This window comes from Podarcis pityusensis (genome assembly GCF_964106645.2).
Source record: "Podarcis pityusensis genome assembly, chromosome: 2".
NCBI lineage: Eukaryota > Metazoa > Chordata > Lepidosauria > Squamata > Lacertidae > Podarcis > Podarcis pityusensis.
This window is the reverse complement of record NC_138029.1, coordinates 29,526,671-29,546,836: the sequence shown is the minus strand read 5'-3', so window position 1 is coordinate 29,546,836 and position 20,166 is coordinate 29,526,671. Positions and strand designations below refer to the sequence as shown.

The 20,166-nt window shown below is 42.0% G+C and overlaps 1 protein-coding gene and 1 pseudogene across 5 annotated transcripts in view; one reads left to right on the top strand and one right to left on the bottom strand.

The window, feature by feature from the left end:
• BAIAP2 (BAR/IMD domain containing adaptor protein 2) overlaps positions 1–20,166 on the top strand; it is a 133,686-nt gene that overhangs the window by 57,963 nt on the left and 55,557 nt on the right. For all 4 annotated transcript variants that reach the window (XM_080993843.1, XM_080993846.1, XM_080993844.1 and 1 more), the window contains exons 4-6: positions 6,644–6,705; positions 7,459–7,530; positions 9,267–9,404. In XM_080993843.1, the coding sequence (XP_080849969.1) occupies positions 6,644–6,705; positions 7,459–7,530; positions 9,267–9,404 (272 nt within the window). The remainder of the gene's footprint in view (positions 1–6,643; positions 6,706–7,458; positions 7,531–9,266; positions 9,405–20,166) is intronic.
• LOC308470661 (cytochrome c pseudogene) overlaps positions 1–20,166 on the bottom strand; it is a 351,629-nt pseudogene that overhangs the window by 298,980 nt on the left and 32,483 nt on the right. The gene's annotated exons all lie outside the window — the stretch shown is intronic.

Genomic DNA, 20,166 nt, shown 5'->3' with positions numbered 1-20,166 from the left:
ACCAGAAAGCAATTTCCTGTAGGTTTTGTGGCTTTAACCTTTTTGCCCAGACCTTCCTTTCATGCATGAAACCATACACTGCATGTAGACACGGTATGCTTAATTGCAGTGGGTGATAGCCAGAGTTAAGGATGGCTTTGATATGTTCAAGCTCATACTAAGCAGATAACATGACTTACAACTTCATTTTGTTTCCCTCATATGCCGCCCTGTAACTACAGTGTGTGATTCAAAGCCCAGGAAGAAAAATTACAGGCTGCAAATTAGGAAAATATTGCTTTTTCAAAGGGTCAATATTGTTACAAAACTTGGGTGCCCCCCCCCACGCCAAGCGGTAACAAGATTCCAGAGGGTTCCAGGCACTCACCCAGGGTCTGTGTGAAGTTTTGCATAGGCTAGCTGAGGAATTCTTCTGCAGCTTGTATTTCTCCCTTCACATCCCAAATACAGTGGTACCTCTGGTTACGTACTTAATTCGTTCCGGAGGTCTGTTCTTAACCTGAAACCGTTCTTAACCTGAGGTACCACTTTAGCTAATGGGGCCTGCCCTGCCGCCGCGTGATTTCTGTTCTCATCCTGAGGTAAAGTTCTTAACCCGAGATACTACTTCCGGGTTAGCGGAGTCTGTAACCCAAAGTGTTTGTAACCCGAGGTGTTTGTAACCTGAGGTCCCACTGTAATCAAAAGCTTACCATTTATTAATTTCTAGGCTTTAGCGGTGGGTGTGTATGTCTCCCTCCAACCTATAACATCATAGTGAGATTTTGTGACAACTTGAATGTTCGGAAGGAGTCGTTTTTACAGGCTTGGTGACATTCTCAAAGGATGGGGCAGTTATTAAGATGATAGAAGGTTGTCTTGCAGCAAGGTGGAATGAGAATGCATGAACCTGCATTGAGTCCAAGATACCGGTAATTGGTTCATCTAGCCTAGGTACTATCCATGCCCAAAGGCCTTGACTTTCTAGGGACACTGTTGGAGGTTCTGGGAAACGAACCACCTCCATTCAAAGCATGCACTCTGCCTCTGAGCACATCCTCGACTTTGCCAAGGTTTTTCCTGTTTTAAGACCTACATACTTAAACGCTTCAAAGCGGAGAGCAATTCTACAAGCTGAAGCTGCTTCTGGCCAAAGGAGGCTACAGAATCTCAGCAGCTGGAAAACTTCAGAGGAGGCTAGGCAAAAACTATTTGTGAGGAATGCTTTAGGTATGCATAGTGCTCTCTGCCTTAAGGCAATGACTGTCACAAAATGTTTCTCAGAGTTCCCTTCATCCTGATAAATGCGAGGGAAGACAGACTAGATTAAGTTCCCTTTGTAATCCCCGTGTTTGCATCAATATTTGGGCGCCGTGTTGAAAGGTTGGGATAGTGTCTTTTATTGTAGTTGGTACTCTGTTGATAATCTGAGCACAGGGAGGTTTTGTGTGCAGTGTGCAGGTGTTGTTACAATGACTTCCCAACTTGTTCAAGCTACTCTGTGTTTTAATCCTATTTTGTGGTTTTATATATTCACAGGGGGGTGGGGAAAAGTTACCTCCAGGGTTGCTGTTCTGTAGGTAATAGGACAGGCTCTTTTTTCACAGCAGCTGACTCACTGGCATGTATTGCTAAGTCGCTTTGAGTTGCCATGTCAAAAAAGCTGCTAATAAATGTAATAACAATACAGTAGTTGCCTCTTTTTTCAGTGAGAGGTTTGTGTGCTTGCTGCTTCTCCTTCCACACCCTTAAGAGACAGGGGTATGGTTTTTGTGTGTATTGCACTGAATGAGAAGTGAGAAGCCTCCAGCCCTATTTGGCACACCCACCTGCCTTACACTTAACATTGTACTGTATATGACAACATGTGTGGAGTAGGTAAAAATGCAGCTGCCTGCTGAAAGTGGGGCTTGCAGGCAGCTGGAATCAGTTGGTGCTTGGTGCTTGCAAAACCTGGTACCTTTGCACAGGTTGTCATGGTTATTGGTGCTTGCATAGGCACAGTACTTTGCAGGTGCTGGCATTTGGCTGATGGTCAGCACTTGTCAAGAGTTTCCTGCAGGAGGGTATGGGGCAGGTAAGGATCTGGCCACCTGGATGCAGTTCCCAACCCCTGCGCTAGATTATTGTCCTTGTAAATCTTCCCTGCCAAGGGTCTTATGGCACAATTGCATTTAATTACATTTCTACTCCTGCCTTTTCCCCATGGAGCTCAAGGCAGGATATAAACATCCCACCCCTTCACATTTTATATCCTCAACAGTTTTGTGAGGCAAGAGAGGCTGAAAGTTATTGGTCTGAGGTCACCAGTGGAAACCATTATTATTTGTTTGTGGGCTTGATCTTAGTCAGGTATAAGCAAACTCGGCCCTCCAGATGTTTTGAGACTACAATTCCCATCATCCCTGACCACTGGTCCTGTTAGCTGGGGATGATGGGAGTTGTAGTCCCAAAACATCTGGAGGGCTGAGTTTGCCTATGGCTGATCCTAGTGGTTTCTTGCAGAAAACTAAGCTGTGGTTTGGACCTTCAAAATTGTCTGACGTGTTTATCCACCTTGTACCACAAGGAGCGAGCAAAGTGGGAATGGTGGATCTGTATGTATGAGTGCATTGCTTGTGCTCAGTAAACCACTATGTGGCTTATGACATATGCACACATGGCCGGCATGTGGCAGAAGTGACTTGCCAGTCCACATGCTTGGGCACCATGTTCTACTAGATGTAGGAAGCTGCGTGGCCAAAGCGGGATTTTAATAGGTTGGAATAAAAGGGAGAAGGATACACAAGTCTGGTGAAGCCATTCCCTGCAGCAGTGGAATAATCCTCCCTTCCCTGGACTTGTCATGATTGACTACCTTTATAATTGACTTCCTCACTTGGCAGAAAGTGGAGGAGTATACCTCTTTAAAGCAGAAAAGGAAGAGACATATAAGGCAGCTTTCAAAGACCCCCTTGGCTTCACTGCACTCCCACAATTCTCTGTACTGAGGTATTAATTCAATAGTCACTTGGGCCTTCCATCCAAATGGCGGCTCTGTTTGACCCCGATTATCTTTATCAGCTCTGGCAAGATCACAGCCAGAGCTGCAATGGCTTCAGGTTCCAAAGCTGGAATAGCTGTACAACATAAATTGCATCCTATACTGTATTGAGTACTAATAATAATAACTTTCTTGACTGAAGAAAGCTTATAAAATTACAGGGCATGTTTCCAAAATGACGATCTAATAAACTGCCTCATGTAGATACAGTAGTGAAACCATTTTCTTACATCCCCTGTGCAACTCTTGTAATCAGCAGTTGCTGTTTGTAGTTTTAAAGGAATAAACCTTTGGCATTTTCCTCCCCAGAGAGTTTTTGTCTATTTACTTGGTTCTCTTGTTTATCTACCATGTGCTATTTTCAGTGTCTTGGTAGAGAGCAAAAACTGCCTCTAGTGTCAGGGATTGCGGGGGGGGGGGGGGGCGGCATTCAGTTGAAAGCCGGTGTGCTGTCTTAAACATGCATTTTGCACCCTCTCCAACTTTTGGGAGCTAATAGCTCACAGTAGTTAATTTAGAATGCAGTTTTCAACATAGGTAGCCAAGTAAAAGGTTGTGTTATAATGGTAACTTTTTGAATTTTAGGGAACTGTTAAGTAAGAGTGTCCCAAGGTGCCATTATTAGAATCTCAGACTTGTAGAGTTGGAAGGGGCCTCCTGGGTCTTCTAGTCCAACCCCTGCAATGCAGGAATCTTTTTTGCCCTGCGTGGGTCTTGAACCCGTGACCTTGAGATTAGGCGTCTCATGCTCTGTTGTTGTTGTTTAGTCGTTTAGTCGTGTCTGACTCTTCATGACCCCATGGACCAGAGCACGCCAGGCACTCCTGTCTTCCACTGCCTCCTGGAGTTTCGTCAAATTCATGTTGTCAAATTCCATCAAATTCATGCTCTCAACGACTGATTAATCATTTTCAAATACTGAATCCTAGGTCTGGTTCTTCCAAAGAGTCAGCAGGTAGCCCTGGGCAACTCTTAATGCCTACTAATACAGTTTTCAAACTGTTATAGGGGCAAGAAAATATAAAAGAGATCTAATTGCCTGAGTTGGTTTAAACTGATTTATCAGCACAAAGCAGTTTGAGAGGTATAAGTGGGGGGAAGGAATTTGATACGATGTGTGGGAAGTTGAGCAAATCAGAAGCAGGATGATCTTGCACTTCAACAGTGCCTTTTCTTTTGCAACAACACAGTGTGGATAACTAGTGGGTAGAGTTTAGCTGAGAAGTTGTTTGCTATTGAGATCTGCATGTGGGCATATAGCTAAATGAGAACGTAATGTATGCTATTCCAAAACCTGCTTGTTTCTGAAAGTTCACTACTTCTAAGTTCCGCTGAACCACCTCTTACTTAACACAATTTTCACCAAACTGCAAACCACCGTATCGTTCTGGACCAAATAAAAATAAAAATGGAGCCATCCATGTTGAGTTGCTTGTGGGCAGGCGGGGGTGGATAAAAAGAACAGCAGCAGCATAATATTTTTTCTTGGGATCAATGGAAAAGTCACAAAATAGAGAGCCAGAATTATTCTTCAGGCTGGATATTAACCAACATAACAAAAGGGTGAAGTGGTGGGAGGAGAGAGAGAGAGAGAGAGAGAATTGTTGGGTCTAATGAAAAATCCAGCCTAAATTAATAATAGCTTTAAGATGGAAAAGGAGAAAGTTTAAAATGCATGTCTACTGCAAAAAGATATTGGATAGCACCAAAAACTACCAGGGCAAAGGAGCAAAGGTTTTTTCCTCCCTCTGAAAATATTAAAAGGCAGCCGTTATTTTGATGTGCCTCTAGTGCTAATTGGAGCACATGGGACCCTTTTATAGATGGCGCACGTTAATTAATCTGCAACTTTGTCAATATAACGGCTACCAGGTTCTGATTTATTTCCATTCTCTGCCTTAAGAGGAACCTGTGTGTTCCAATTAGTGCCATAGAGAGAGCTGAATACCTGTTGGCTCTTAGATTTTTGAAGGGAGAGTCGCCATTGCTTCCTCAGCCCAGCATGCCTTGCTGCAACATGCAAGCTTTTAGTACAAGGCATGATATAATCTAATTAAGTTGCCTTTAAAATTCCCCCTTTACTTACACACCCACCCACCCACACCCTACTTACTTACTTACTTACTTACTTTAACAATAAATTGGTACATCCATTTCACACTATTCTTCATTATCCTTCTACGTTATTCGACTTCCACACCCCTCCATGGGTTCCTTTTTACTCTTAGTTGCGCTATATATCTTTCTACACCTTCTAATTGATTTAGCTGCTGCTTGGAGATTTATGTAACTGTTATAAATCTGAGACCTCAGGGTATAGGGCGGTATATAAATTCAATAAATATATATATATATAAATAAATTCTTTAACTGTTCTCCAAAGTTTTCCCATTCCTCTCTTATGGTATGTTTTATCATGGTTTCTTATCTTTGCAGTCAGCATCGCTAACTCCACATACTCCATTAACTTATTCTGCCGATCCTCTAAAATTCCTCCGTTCCATCTTACGTCTGTTACAAGCTGCAGACTTGGGAATTGCATCAAGCTCAACAATATTCGGGGTGTCCTGGGTTTTTACTTATTGAAATATGGCAAACCTACACTCTGCACCTTCGTTTGATTTTTGGGGGTCGGGGGCTTAATATGCAACCTGAAGATGAGTTGTGGTGAACCTAAAAGAACCTTTTATATATATATAAAAAACCCCTGGTCCTAATAAAGGTATTATGCTGCTGTTGCTTTAGGTCCCGTCCCCCCCCCAATAATCTGGAGTATAATTAGCAAGCTGCCACTAACCAGTGGGCTTGGAAATGTCCACATAGCATGTTATTTGAAAGCAAGGCTACTACTGCTGAGCAGCCAATTGGTGTGAAATATGCTCCTACCAGTTTGGGGGAAGTGCCACTTGTTTAGCAAATAAAATCTTTTAAAAGATTGCATTTGTGCTTCTTCTTTTGTTCTGGAAGTGGGAGCAATGTTCACAGAGTCTCTAAGGAAATTCATCTGTTGCTGAATGAGGGTCTCTAGGGAAATAAATAAGCTTGCAGAAAACTTGAGTTGGCTTGTTGTCTGTACGAAGGATTTGTCAATCAGCGCAAAGCCTTCAACGAAGACTGTTGAAACGTGGACACAACTTTTAGTATACCCAAGAACCATTGATAATTCATCTTATTCTATCATTTCTGTATTCTCTATTTAAATGCTTTATTATTTTTTGCATGTAAAGACAACCCTTATAGAACATCACAAGATGCTCAACCTTTTATAATACACTTTTGAGAAAGAATAACTATCTTCTGGTGAGAGATAGACACAGCCAAAGAGAGAAGCAGACTGTAAAATGCTGGATGTCACTTTTTTGCCTAACTCTGCCTAACTGACCATGTATTCTGGGGTAGCACGTATTGTATGTGTAAACTGAGTTAGTCTTAAATGAGTCTCCAAAAGAAGTGTTCCTTCCTCAGGCACCAGCAAAACTGAAGTGATTTTTAAAAATAAAAACAACTGCAGGTTTGTAGTTTGAGGGGAAAGGGAAGAGAGAGAAGGTTGATGCAGAAAGGTCTCTAAAAACGTCTCCTTTGGTCTCCCTCCCTCCCTGTTTTGTCTTTGCCTTTTTTTAGGGGAGGTTCTGTTCCAAATGGCCGAAGTCCACAGACAGATTCAGAATCAGTTGGAAGAGATGGTAAGCACTTTACTTCCTGTTGACATGTCCCTTTTACAGAGGCTGGCCAAGAGGCAGTCTGTTTGATACACGTGGATCTAAAATACATCTGTTGTGAAATAGTTGCCAAGTCCTTTAAATAAGAGTAAGGCCCCCTGTTGAATAAGCCACAAGGCAAACAAAATCATAAATCATATGCTGGCCTCGGCAATGTCAGAGAAATAATTGAAGCTGCAGGGAAAAAAACCTGATTGTGGACCAAGATTCTTGCTTGACCGATTGATTTCATGCAGCGCCAGGAAAGCTCTTTGCTGCAGCAAGGCAGGTAAACTTCCCTCATATTTTATTCAGGGGAAAAATATAGGCATTTCCACTTGATTTATGTTGTTGCAGGTACACCCCATGTCCTATAACTGCTCGTTGCTTCTTTATTGTGCTTTTACATTTTTTAAAAACTGCTTTATTTTAACTGATAATTTTACTGTTCTGTTCTTCTTGTGAACAGCTTTGAGGTTTTATTACAGTCAAGTGGCATATAATTGTTGTGAAATAAATAAAATACACCTGTCTTCTCAGAGCTGGCTTGGCTGTTCTGGTGCTTCTTTGTCCTACGTATTATATTATTGTACTGGTTCACGTTCTGTTTTGTGTACACATGCCCAGATGCAAAGGTCCCATGTGGATTAGTTGCCCTTCACGGCATGCTTTCTTGTATTCACATACTGATATTGTTAAAAATGTTATCTCCCCCCCTCTATTCTGTTTGGTTCTCAGCTGAAGTCCTTCCACAATGAGCTATTAACACAACTGGAGCAGAAAGTAGAACTGGATTCACGGTATCTAAGTGTAAGTAATATGTAATCTATATTTAATGTAAATCTGATCACCGGCTCAAATCTGATTGCATTTATAGTAGCATTTAACTGGTTGATCTACTACCATAAATGTTTGGGCTGCTCCAGGACAAGGGGTAGATACAAGGAAGATCATGATCTGGGTGCACATATCAACCTACCGGTGGCCGAGTTTCTTGCAAATTCTGCAGGACTAGTTGAACCTTTATCTGATCCTGCAAGGCATTTCTTAAGATATGTTCTGAAGGACAAGTTCTGAACTACATTCACTTAATTCAGATTATGCTTTATCTGTTAAGATATCATGAGTGTGTTCATCCTTTGTAAGTTTAAAATCACCGGGATTCAAATTTATGTGGTTCACTTTTTCAAAACCCATTGTATTGCCGCAAAGTTTATGTTGTAGTTTTGGTGTTTTGCATTCAAAACAAGAGACATTTGGGACATGATAAGAGGGCTAGGAGAGTGCAGTTGACTTTCACACTTTCTCTGAACTTCTCTCTGTTGAAAGGGGAACTTTCACATCTCACTCAGTTCCCCTGTACCCCAGAGATGCAAAAAAATCCATTTCAAATATGTTGGAGAAGCTTGTGAAACAGGAAATGAAAGCCCATTGTTTTTCTTGTCCTCCCCTCCCACCACCTTCCTATTTATGGTTGTGTCTGCGAAGAGTTTGAGTTGCACTAAATTTTTAAAGAGAGAATACAAATGGTTTCTGAATGTAAACTCTCTGCTCTATTCTGTTAATCTGAACAGAACTAGATAAATTATCCTCAAATCCAGCACTTTCTAGTTCTCATTTGTGTGGGAGCATAACCAGACCATCTCTAGATATGAAATGAACACGGGGAGTTATGAGTCATTAAATCTCAGTGGGATTGTGAATGTTTATGCTACTAAAGTTGGAAGTAGGTAACATTGCCATGGAAGCAGAGGTGATAATTCTTTACATTAAAAACTCAGCCTCTGTGTGTGTGTGTGTGTGCGCGTGCGTGCATGCATGCTTCGTCAGTTCATTCTGTTATCCAAAACTTTGACATGACCACTCTCCCTTCTCCTCTCCTTCTGAACAAAATGAAACTTCCAGAACTTTGAAAACCCAGCTCACTGCAGCTTAATTTACAGCCCAGACAAGAAGCCTAGTTTCTAACAGTCTGCTTGCCACTGATTTGCCAACCATTAGTTTGGTAGAAAGGGACATATAGTAATTAGAAGTGGACATCGCTTTAAAACAGCAGCACCAGCCTTACAAGTCCCTCTTGGGAAAACTGGGTGGTTCTTTTTGAGCTGAATTCTACTGTTCCAAACTGATAAGGGTGGTGTTTCTCTCTTAGTTCCTCCCTCTGTAGACTCTTTATTATTATTTTTTAAGGCTTCCAAATTCAGGGTGAACTACTACGCCCAAAGAAGAAGGGCAAAGGGTTTCAAAACCCAAACACAGCCCTTTTCCCAAGCATGTAAGAGCATGTTGTGTTAACTTTCCCTTATGCTAGGACCCCTGTTCTCTTGGTTACTGGGAATGTGTTTTCTCCACTTCCCCCAGAGGAAGCCAGCTTTTTTCTCTAAACATGTATTCATTCAAAACATACCCTCTTCAGCAGGTGTGAGGTCAGGACCTTCTTGCCTGTAGGGAGGATGTTAGCTGCGCTCATTAGGAGCAGGGGAAATCTCTGCTCAACTCCTTCAGCATATTATTGTTTCAGCTACTCACACCTCTTCCACATACAGGCTGCTCTGAAGAAGTACCAAACCGAGCAAAGGAACAAGGGGGATTCGCTAGAGAAGTGCCAGGCTGAACTGAAGAAGCTCCGGAAGAAGAGCCAAGGGAGCAAGAACCCTCAAAAATACTCTGACAAGGAGCTGCAGGTAGGGTGTTGCTTGCTTTTTGTCTGCCTGCAAAGGCCTCTGGGTTAAAAAATCACTACTTGTTCTCCTCACTGGTGCTGGATTCCAGCAGGATCTGCATGGTACTTCTTCTAACTACATATGGCAATGCTTGTATTTTATCAGGCAAGCTGGCATTACTCCCATAGTTTGGCCAGTTTCAGGTCAGATCATAGAAGCTGCTTGGGGTAGTAATAATACTTACATGTTTCTCATCCAGGAGGGCTTGAGCCATCTTGAGTGATAGCTGTGTGGTCATCCATGTGTAAAGCTGCAACCTTTTATTTATTTTTAAACTTTTACAAGCCACCTTTCTGGATAACAACATTTTCAAGGTGGCTTAAATAACCATTGTCACTAGTAGCTACTACAGACAATCCCTGAGTTGCGTTCTGGGTCATTATGTGATTGCGTGCAATTGAGACACCCCGTTATGCCCACCCCACCCTTTTAGTGACTGGTCACTTCCCGGTTTGGCACTGTGCACATGTGTGCGCCATCACATATCAGGGTTCCAAGCCTTAAAGGCCACTGGGTGACCTTGGGCCAGTCACTGTCTATCAGCCTAACCTACCGCACAGGGTTGGGCAGTGAAATGGAGTGGGAGAGAATTTAGCTCCTTGGAGGAAAGGTAGGATGCAGAGATAGTGGTGGTAACAATAATAAAAATTTTAACGTGTGTAAGTCTGCACTGGGACGTGGGTGGCGCTGTGGGTTAAACCACAGAGCCTAGGACTTGCCGATCAAAAGGTCGGCGGTTTGAATCCCCGCGACGGGGTGAGCTCCCGTTGCTTGGTCCCTGCTCCTGCCAACCTAGCAGTTTGAAAGCACGTCAAAGTGCAAGTAGATAAATAGGTACCGCTCCAGTGGGAAGGTAAACGGCATTTCCGTGTGCTGCTCTGGTTTACCAGAAGCGGCTTAGTCATGCTGGCCACATGACCCGGAAGCTGTGCGCCGGGTCCCTCGGACAATAAAGCGAGATGTGCGTCGCAACCCCAGAGTCGGTCACGACTGGACCTAATGGTCAGGGGTCCCTTTACCTTTACCTTTAAGTCTGCACAAAGCTGTAGTAGAGTACTTTGTGAAAACTATAGAGTAGAGTTTCAAAAAAACCAAATTAGTTGAGATGTATTTTTATTAATGAATTAACTACTGACCCTTCTTGCTTCCTTTAGCATTGCGTGTTTGATAACACACACAAAATATATCAGAGTGCCTTCTGTTAACAATATTTCCCCGGTCTCTTAATTTTCATTTGCTCTTTCCTCACTTCCAATCTTAAGTATGCATGTATGAATAAATAAATAAATTACTCTTGCCTATGCCAGAGGGGGTTTTCATTTGACAAGACAAATACCTAGTCAGTGACTTCTGATTTCAAGCACACTTGATAAGCGCCATGCTGTGTTCTAATCAGATTTTGATAGTGTCCCCTAGAGATTGAGACAGGCATGAGAGTCTTAAGACAGACTGTCTCTGTTGCCTGGTGAGAGCAACCAAGTGTCATTGCATGAATCTTGAGGAAATGAAATTGTTCTTTTTTGTGCGGGGAAACACACACACTGTTTTCAAGAAGACTGATGCACTAAAAAAGATGAAAAAGGCTACTACCATTTTTTAAAAAACACCAAACAATTAGGCATGGATGCTGTGCAAAGAGGACCTGTTTCACAGGCATTGATAGACTAGTGACACTCAAGGAGTAAAACAAGCATGTTTGCTTGGTTAATCTCTCTCTCTCTCTCTCTCTCTCTCTCTCTCTCATATGGGTTTAAGGCCGGTGCCTTCTCCAGTTGGTGCCTCACCTGCAAACCTGGAAGCACAGCAAGTCTTAACGATATGTTTGTAGGGATTCCGTCAACATGCTATGGCTTAAAGACATTATACCTAACTTTTTGCTTTCAATTTTTCCTTGTCATAGACCAGAGTGGCATATGAAATTAGAGGGTATAACAAGAGCTCTAGGGAACTTGCCTTTGCCTTTATGGTTTCGTCACCCTATTCCTTGGGAGTTCTCAACCATCCCTTGCTTGCTCTTGAACATGAGTGAGGCACTTGGTTTTTCCAGCGTTTTTGTGCACACCACTGTCACTGTAAATTGCAAGCAAGTTTTGCTTCAGTGCGAAATTTGTGCAGTGTGTAGATAAGTGGATGGCTAATCTGCGGCCCTCCAGATGTTGGACTCCAAAGGTCCATTAGTCATAGCCAGCATGGTCACTAGACAGTTATAATCGGAGTTGTAATCCAGCAACCTTCACCAGCAAATCTGGTTGGATTAGGTGGGTATGCCTTGTGAATGAGTTTATTTTTTAGCTGTGTGGTGCAAACACATCCTGCCTTGATATGGACTGTGTAACCATTACCAGCTACTTTATCCTGTAGAGTTGGGGTTTAACCATATGGTAACTGGAGGTTAAGACTAACTATACTTTTCATATTTTCTGAGCTAAGCATAGAGGACAACAGATCCTAGGGCCTTTTTCAGTTGTTTTAGATGCAGGTGTAAGGAAATAATTGCCTGGTGATTAACCTAGAGATTATGTTGGGGAAGGCCACATGTTTTAATTGCATGAAAAAACAACAACAATGAATTACTTGTTCATTAATTGGTTGTGTGATTTGAAAAGAGTCGCTGAAGGGAAATAGGAGTGTTTATCAGCAATTGAGTCTCAATCTGGCTTGAGCTATTTTATGGGAAAGAAAATGCAACATAATAGGTCTGAATTTAATTCTTGATTTTTAAATTCTAAAAGTAGTTTTAAGAATCTGGTCTCCCAGTTTTGGTATGAGATGCTGTAGGGAGAAATAAAATTGTGTTTCCAAATGTGTAAGTATTGATGAAGCTGTGCTTGTTGCCTAGCATAGTTCCCTTGAAGACTTAATTAAATTTGGCATGCACCTGAGCTTTTAAACCCATCTGAATGCCTGCTACTTAAATACCAGTAGAAGGACTGTCATAAGGTGCAGCTATCTATGCTTTGTTTGAAAGAATCTGTTCATCCACCTTGCTGTGTTGGCAGGTATAAGATGGAGGTCTGTGCCAAGAATACTGTTACTGTACATTATTACATGTTCCACCCAGACAGTACTTGTGTGTTTGGTATTTGTCATTTTTCTTTCTCTTTAATGTAGTGTAGATTTAAAAAGGAAGCAAAGCCTTTCTAACTTTCTCTAAGGGATCCAGTCAGTTCTGGGCCTGCAGTATGATGATGATGATGATGATGATGATGATGATCTGGGTGGCTCCCAGCAGAATAGTAAAACCACAATACAGTGGAACCTCGGGTTGTGAACGTGATCTGTGCAGGAGGCACGTTCACAACCCGCAGTTTTAGGTATGTTTCATATGCATTCATTCACAAATACTTTTCATAAAGAGGAAATGATTACAGTGGTACCTTGGGTTAAGAACTTAATTCGTTCTGGAGGTCCATTCAGTGAAACTGTTCTTAACTTGAGGTACCACTTTAGCTAATGGGGCCTCCCACTGCCGCCGCGCCGCCATTTCTGTTCTCTTCCTGAAGCAAAGTTCTTAACCTGAGGTACTATTTCTGGGTTAGCGGAGTCTGTAATCTGAAGCGTCTGTAACCTGAAGTGTCTGTAGCCCGAGGTACCACTGTACATTACACTAGGTATGTGGATGACTTGCTGTGTTGTAAGCCGCCAGATTGAACAAAAATTTCCTACATTGATGAGATTGACAGACTTTTATAAATATTAGTACTTCTACTCAGTACAGTGGTACCTCTGGTTACGTACTTAATTCGTTCCAGAGGTCCATCCTTAACCTGAAACTGTTCTTAACCTGAAGCACCACTTTAGCTAATGGGGCTTCCCGCTGCTGCCGCGCCACTGGAGCACGATTTCTGTTCTCATCCTGAGGTAAAGTTCTTAACCCGAGGTACTATTTCTGGGTTAGCGGAGTCTGTAACCTGAAGTATATGTAACCTGAGGTACTACTGTATTGTTATCATGGGAGCATGAAGCAAAGCCAGATGAATAGATTTTAGTACTGGAGAGGCAAAGTCCCCAAATAATTGACAAGTTGCTGCTTTTAATGGTGCCCAGAATTTGCCATTTCATGGTAGCACAGTTTTCTTTTTAGGCTGTATTTTAAATGTCTGGTTCATGTCAGCATCCTGTTCAAACACAGAACTGACCCTACCGTTGGCACCTAAATTTGAGTGTCATGAAAGGGCAGCATGATGTTATTTATTTTTGTTGCTTTTTTACTTTCTGAAAAGTGGGGACTGGGGAGAAGTGCAGATGGGATTTTCTGCCTCAGGGGCCCAAAATATTTGGAAGGTAGGAGCCGGGGAGAGAAAGCTGGGCATGAAGTTGAGGCCCAATAAATTCTGCAGTTTGTAACTTAGGATAAAATTCAGGAGGTGTTTATGTACATTTTAGCTGCAGTCTTTATACCCAGTTACCTGGAAGTAAGTTCCACTTAACTCAGTGGGACTTGACTTCTGAGTAGGATTATGCTGCAAATTAGATTAAACTGTTAGGTGGGAAACAGATTTCATTCTGAGGCAAAAAAAAAAAAGGGGGGGGGAGGCAACTTCCACCCATTGTAAAGAAATATAAAACCTTTCTGTTTTTAAGGCAACAGGAACTAAACTGAGAGCGGAAGAATGGGTGGGATTATATTATCACTGCTTGTTGAGGTGAAAAAGAAATGGCTCAGCCTTTCAGACTTTCAAAAATCCTTCTTTATAGCTGGAATTTAGAAAGTGCTGATCTCTTTGGTAGTGTTTTGGGTTTTAACAGTGTTGCAGAAGTTGCTAAATTGCAGGATTCTCCCCCCCCCCCCCAGCACTGTTGAATAAAGTGCTCTAAAGTTTGCTCAGATGGTATTATTGTTTTTCCCCGTTCCTTTCTTTTGTAGTTTGTGCTCTGATAGGTTTGCAGGCCGTTCTTAAAAGAATTTTGGCTTTGTAATAAGTTTTTAAAACTTGGGCACACTGCAGCCAAAGCGGTGCCATTTTAAAGTATAATTTGTTCCAGTGGAAGAGTTGGACGTATGCTTAATTCTTCTGTTGAAATTGGTGAAACCTAAGTTTGTGTTCCTTAAGAGAGGAGGAAAACTTTTGAGATATGGTCTGCTGAGGTGCCTTGTTATCTGCCTGCATGTAGCAGCTGGTGTTTCCTCCCCTCTTCCCTTTCAGTAAGGAAAACTTTGTCTTAGGTTTACATCTAGATCCAGACTTGTGGCTCGTTTCTCTCCAAACAAGCATTGTCTGGTAAGCCAAGAACAAGCCTTAGTCGTACCTTGGTTCTCAAACATAATCCGTTCGACTCCTGAAACCATTCGAAAACCAAGCCGTGGCTTCCGATTGGCTGCAGGAGCTTCCTGCACTCAAGTGGAAGCCGCGTCAGACATTCAGCTTCCAAAAAACGTTCGAAAACACTTACTTCCGCGTTCGGGAGCCGATTTGTTCATCAACGATGCTGGTTGAGAACCAAGGTTCCACTGTACTCTGTGGTTTGTTAGGAGAGAAATGGTAAGCCAGATCCTGGTTTGTTTCTCATCAGCCACAACCGCAGCAGGAGCAGGGGAGGAGTGAAGTGCCCACGATTTCAGCAGCATGCAGGAGCACAGTGCATGTACACATTTCAACCATAGTTTAGTTTAACTATGGTTGTAAGCAGCCTGTGAATCAGACCATTTTGTGCCCACCCACATTACCAAGCAACTGTTCTGCAGCCCATTGTACTCTACAAACTCCTTTGATCCAATCTAAATGTCTGTGGACTGTGAGCAGCTGGTTGATAACAGGGTATCCTGCTGGCCATAACCCATTAACAATGTGTGCAGAGAGAGAGGATTTCCTTTTTGACTGTAGACTAAAGAGATGCTAAATATGGCTATGAAATGCAATCTTGGCTTTGTATCTCCTGATCTTGCATCGACACCCAATTTTGTTCTATGAGCGTGTGATCATGTTGACAGTATTTATTTTAAAAACAGAGTACCGCTCCCTTCCTGGCAGCAGAGTTAGTGTTTGGTCCAGATGCTCCTGGCTTATGGAATTATTTTTCTCTTCCCAATTTCCCCCACCCCCCCCAAAAAAACCCCTCAAACCAAGCTAGTGGAGAAACATCTTTTTGGCTAAACTGGAGATGTATGTGGGATACTAATACTAGAGGCAGAATGCACCAATCTTTGTTGCTTCCTGAAGGCTTTTTATTATTGAGAAAATATATTAAACACCCATTTGCTACCACCCAAGTCTTGAAAGTTAAAGAAAAGCATAATTCTGTTTGTTGCAATAGGAATTCATTACAATTTAGGAAGACGCCCAGACTTTACTTTAGTAGGTACGTTTATTTAACTGGCTGTTAAACATCCAGGATTCAGACACTCTGTAATCTCTTGCTTTCATATTTTAGAGCCACAGGAAGTTTAAAAGCTTATTTTGTATGTTGCCATTGTTTGCAGAATTGCAGTATTTTGTCATTGTCCTGAAGCTTTTTTTAAAAAAAGTCTATTCAAGGAAAAAGGACAAATGGCTGTGCTGGAGATAAGGTAGAATAAATATCCAAATCTTGAGTATACACTAGGCAGGTCTGACATGAGGAACTGGAAGGGGTTTTCTGTGGCTGCTTTGCCAAAATGGCATATGAAGATTTCATTCAGCATACCAAATCTTACGTCAAAGAGATAGCTGACATAGAAGAGAGACTGAATGTTCCCATTCTAGAGAGCGATGCCATTTCCCAATGGACATGTGTTTTCAAGTCACAAGGCAAAAAGTGGTGGGAAGGGGGATTCTTTCCCCTCCATACTGATGTAGAAAAAACCTGCTTCTTTTCCCTTATGGGGTATCCAAGAGCCCGTATAGAGTCCTTAAGTGTGTTCCCTATCGGTAGGAGAAAATAACAGAGACCAACCAGAGAATATTGAGAAGCAAAGCAGGTAGTAAGCCTGATCTTTATTAAACTGTTGAAACTCACCACATGCAGGAGGGAGGAGGAACCCAGAACAATGGTGTGCAAGCCCTTATATAGACTTTTGAAATTGCCCACCCTGTAGCTCAAGACCACCCCCAAAAACATAATACACATATCACAGAAGGAGGCAGTCTACAACAGAAATCCAGTCTGCCAGGATCATCTTCTTCTTTGGCGATCACTCTTAGTGGAGTAAGATTGAAATACCAGGATACTTGACAATGGTCACTGATTGCTTTACCTGGGCTGAGATCAAATCTTTGTCCTTAACAGAGCTTGGAAAAGTTAGTTTATACATTAAGTACAGGTGTTCTGTGCTGCTTTTGGGATTATTTATTCCCTGCCTTAAAATTCCTAATTCTGCTGCTCTGGCATTTGCAGGATCAATAGTCAGACTACTAATTGTCTGACTATTGGAAGATACGGAACATCTGTTAGGGACAGGAACAACCTTTTCACAACCAAAAATAGCTATTTTAAAACTTCTTATTTTATACTACTGCAGCTACACCATGTTGGGATGGTATGAATACAACACATTAATAACACTGCTCCCTTCCCTTTTAACTACTCAACAAGGTACAATTTTTCTTAATTTATACATTCGCCACTTTTCATTTGAATATACAGCCGTACCTTGGATCCTGAACGCCTCACGAATCGAACATTTTGGCTTCCGAATGCCGCAAACCCAGAAGTGACTGTTCCGGTTTTCGAACTGAACACTGAAGTTCTGGCAAAGTTCTAATCACTCCCAGCTTAACTGCAATCCTTGTCTGGATGTTAGCAGTTGGAGTGTTTGTTCCTCCGTGGGAGGATTGCCTTTTCTTTCTTCCTGGCACTAGACAGCTTAATCTTTAAAGCTTGTAGAATGATTAACATGTAGTTTGGTATTGGTTAGAGCAGCTTACTCACATTTGTATCCACTGGGTGTTGTTTTGTGATGCTATCAGTTGACACCATGTTTGTGCATTGGTGGAGATATGTCAGAAAAGGGTCATGTAAGCTCTAGAGATCCTGGGACGCGGGTGGCGCTGTGGGTTAAACCACAGAGCCTAGGACTTGCCGATCATAAGGTTGGCGGTTCGAATCCCTGCGACGGGGTAAGCTCCCGTTGCTCGGTCCCAGCTCCTGCCAACCTAGCAGTTCGAAAGCACATAAAAAGTGCAAGTAGATAAATAGGTACCGCTCCGGCGGGAAGGTAAACGGTCTTTTCGTGCGCTGCTCTGGTTCGCCAGAAGTGGCTTAGTCATGCTGGCCACATGACCCGGAATATGTATGCCAGCTCCCTCGGCCACTAAAGCGAGATGAGCGCCACAACCCCAGAGTCGGCCACGACTGGACCTAATGGTCAGGGGTTCCTTTAAGCTCTAGAGAGGCATCTCCTCAAGTGCAAACAAAATTTTCCTCTCCTATCCTTATATCTGTTTATTTCATAAAATTTGTACACAGCTCAAAGCAGTTTACGAAAAGATTAAGACAAGAAAAGCAAGAAAAAAATTACAACCTAGTTTAAAATATACAAATGTTAAAACATTATTACAGATTAAAATTTCCTCAACTTTCTAAGTGCCTGGGTAGGCTTGTCTAAACAAGGCACGGGAAGGAGTAGAGTGAAGGTGCCTGCTTGATCTCAACAGGCAGTGAGTTCCAAAGTTATTACAAATGCAGAATGGGTTTTATGTGGCAGCTATCGTAGTGCCCCTTCCACCAATCCAAGTGGGCACATGTGGGGTAAATCAATCTCATAGGTAAAATAGCCCCCCAGTTGTTATATGATTCCTAATTAAGAATCTGCACTTCACAACTTTTTAAAAGCGTGATCCTGTGCATGTTTATTCAAGAGGTTAGTGCCACTGAGTAAAATGTTGCTTATTCTCAAAAAAATTCAGAGGAATAGCCATGAAATCAGTTCTCTGTCTCATCGGGAGGGTGTTTCAGTGGCTCGTAAATGGTGCCTCTTTTTTAAAATTTAAACTAGTGCAGTTCACAGATTCCAGCATATTCTCGTATGTACTTGCTAGATTAAAGTATTTTCATCTGCCACTGAAGATGCTTCTGCATGATTACATTGTCATTTCTAAATGGAAATGAATTGACTGCCTTATGTTGATTACCGTGAGACTTCCTGACTCAGCTCTCTCAGTTATTAATATTCTTTGACATTACGGGAAGGGGGAATGTAAAAAGGTTAACAGCATAGCTAAACAATGCTCAACTGCTTATTAGCATTGCACAAAACATACTTGAAAATTGGTTTAGTACTCTAACTGGACTTAAACCCGAAGCATCAAATCCTAAAAAATTTAAAAAAAGCTTTTCACCTATATCATTACTCACCTGCACTCAAGTTTGAAAGGTCTGCCAATTGGGTTGAAGCTAAATCAACTGCCTGGTCCTGTGAATCACTGCATTTATATTGTCTCACAAGTGCAGGTGTTGGAGTCCAGTGACCATCTCCAGCCCTAAAATTGGCATGGTAGCAAACATCAGTGCCATTGCACCTGTGTGCTTTATGCCTTTCTTCAGGGGTTGGGAACTTCTTTGACCTGATGGAGCAGATCTTTATCTCCTCCACCATGGCAGGCCAAGTTTGACAGGTGGGTGTAACCACTGACCTGTCAATCATCTGATATCATATGGATGTCATGTGGTTGATAGGTGGGTTCTCTACCCACCTCTCTAGGTTGGTCTGCCTGTGTGGGGGAGATGGAGAATGCATGCTTAGGGGTGAAATTCTAGAACTTTTTTTTCCTGGAAGATTTATGTGGATGGGCTGAGCTGAATCTTCACACAGAGCTAAGTATCTAGGTGTCTTTGAAGAGGCATGGGAGTCCTCTTCTCTGAGCATTTTCTAATGCTTCAGCACTATTTGCTTAAATAGCCCGGAGTTCTTATAAAATTTCCATAATTGAAGCCTCATTTTGATATTCCCAGAAGGAGAAATAATTTTAGTTATAGGTCAGGGAACTCTAATGAACGGGGAGTTGGGCTTGAACCAGGCCATATGTGTTTTATGTAAAAGAGACATTAGGAAAAATTATGTAAAAAGCCCAGAGGTACTTAAGCTTAAAAAGAGTATCAGTTTTTGTTCCCAACACCGAAGTGCTCATTCTCTAGAGAGTAAATGATGAAGAGTAGCCCAATTAAAAGCTTTTTAGTGCTAGATTTAAACATTCTTCAGTGGCCTTATTTCATCAGACTTGCTTCTGTTCCATCATTTCTTCAACCGGGGAAGCGCTGGCCAAGTTTGAATATAGAAAACCCTCTCCTAGAGTTATAGGCGGTATTCTAACACCATGCACGTCTTGTACAGAAGTGTTGGGAATGTTTGTTCATGAAAATGCTTGGCACTGCACAGATAAGAAAATTAAGGCAAGGCTCTGCACAGGCTTTAAAATCTAATCAAATGTAAGCTTGCATCACCCCAAAGCTTAGCTATGAAATTGTTTCAGTACCTCCAAATTTATAATAAGATGCATCCAGTTCCACACTTTTATGTCTGAGATTACTCAAATTTACTAAGGTTCAAGAATGTTAATGTGCTTCTGTTACAAAAAACAACTTAGCAGAATATCTGCTGGGTTTTCTTAGCCATGGCTCTACAAAGTGTTTGCTTTGCCAATTAGAGTAGTAGTCCAAACTGGGGTCCACAATTTCGCAGCCTGCCATAATCTGTTGTCACCTCTGATCCATTGCCCCATGTTTTCTGGCATGTGCAAATATTGTGATGATCTTCAACATTGCGCCAGCAGGCTGATAGGACTTCCTTTCCTCTTTCATCAGTGGT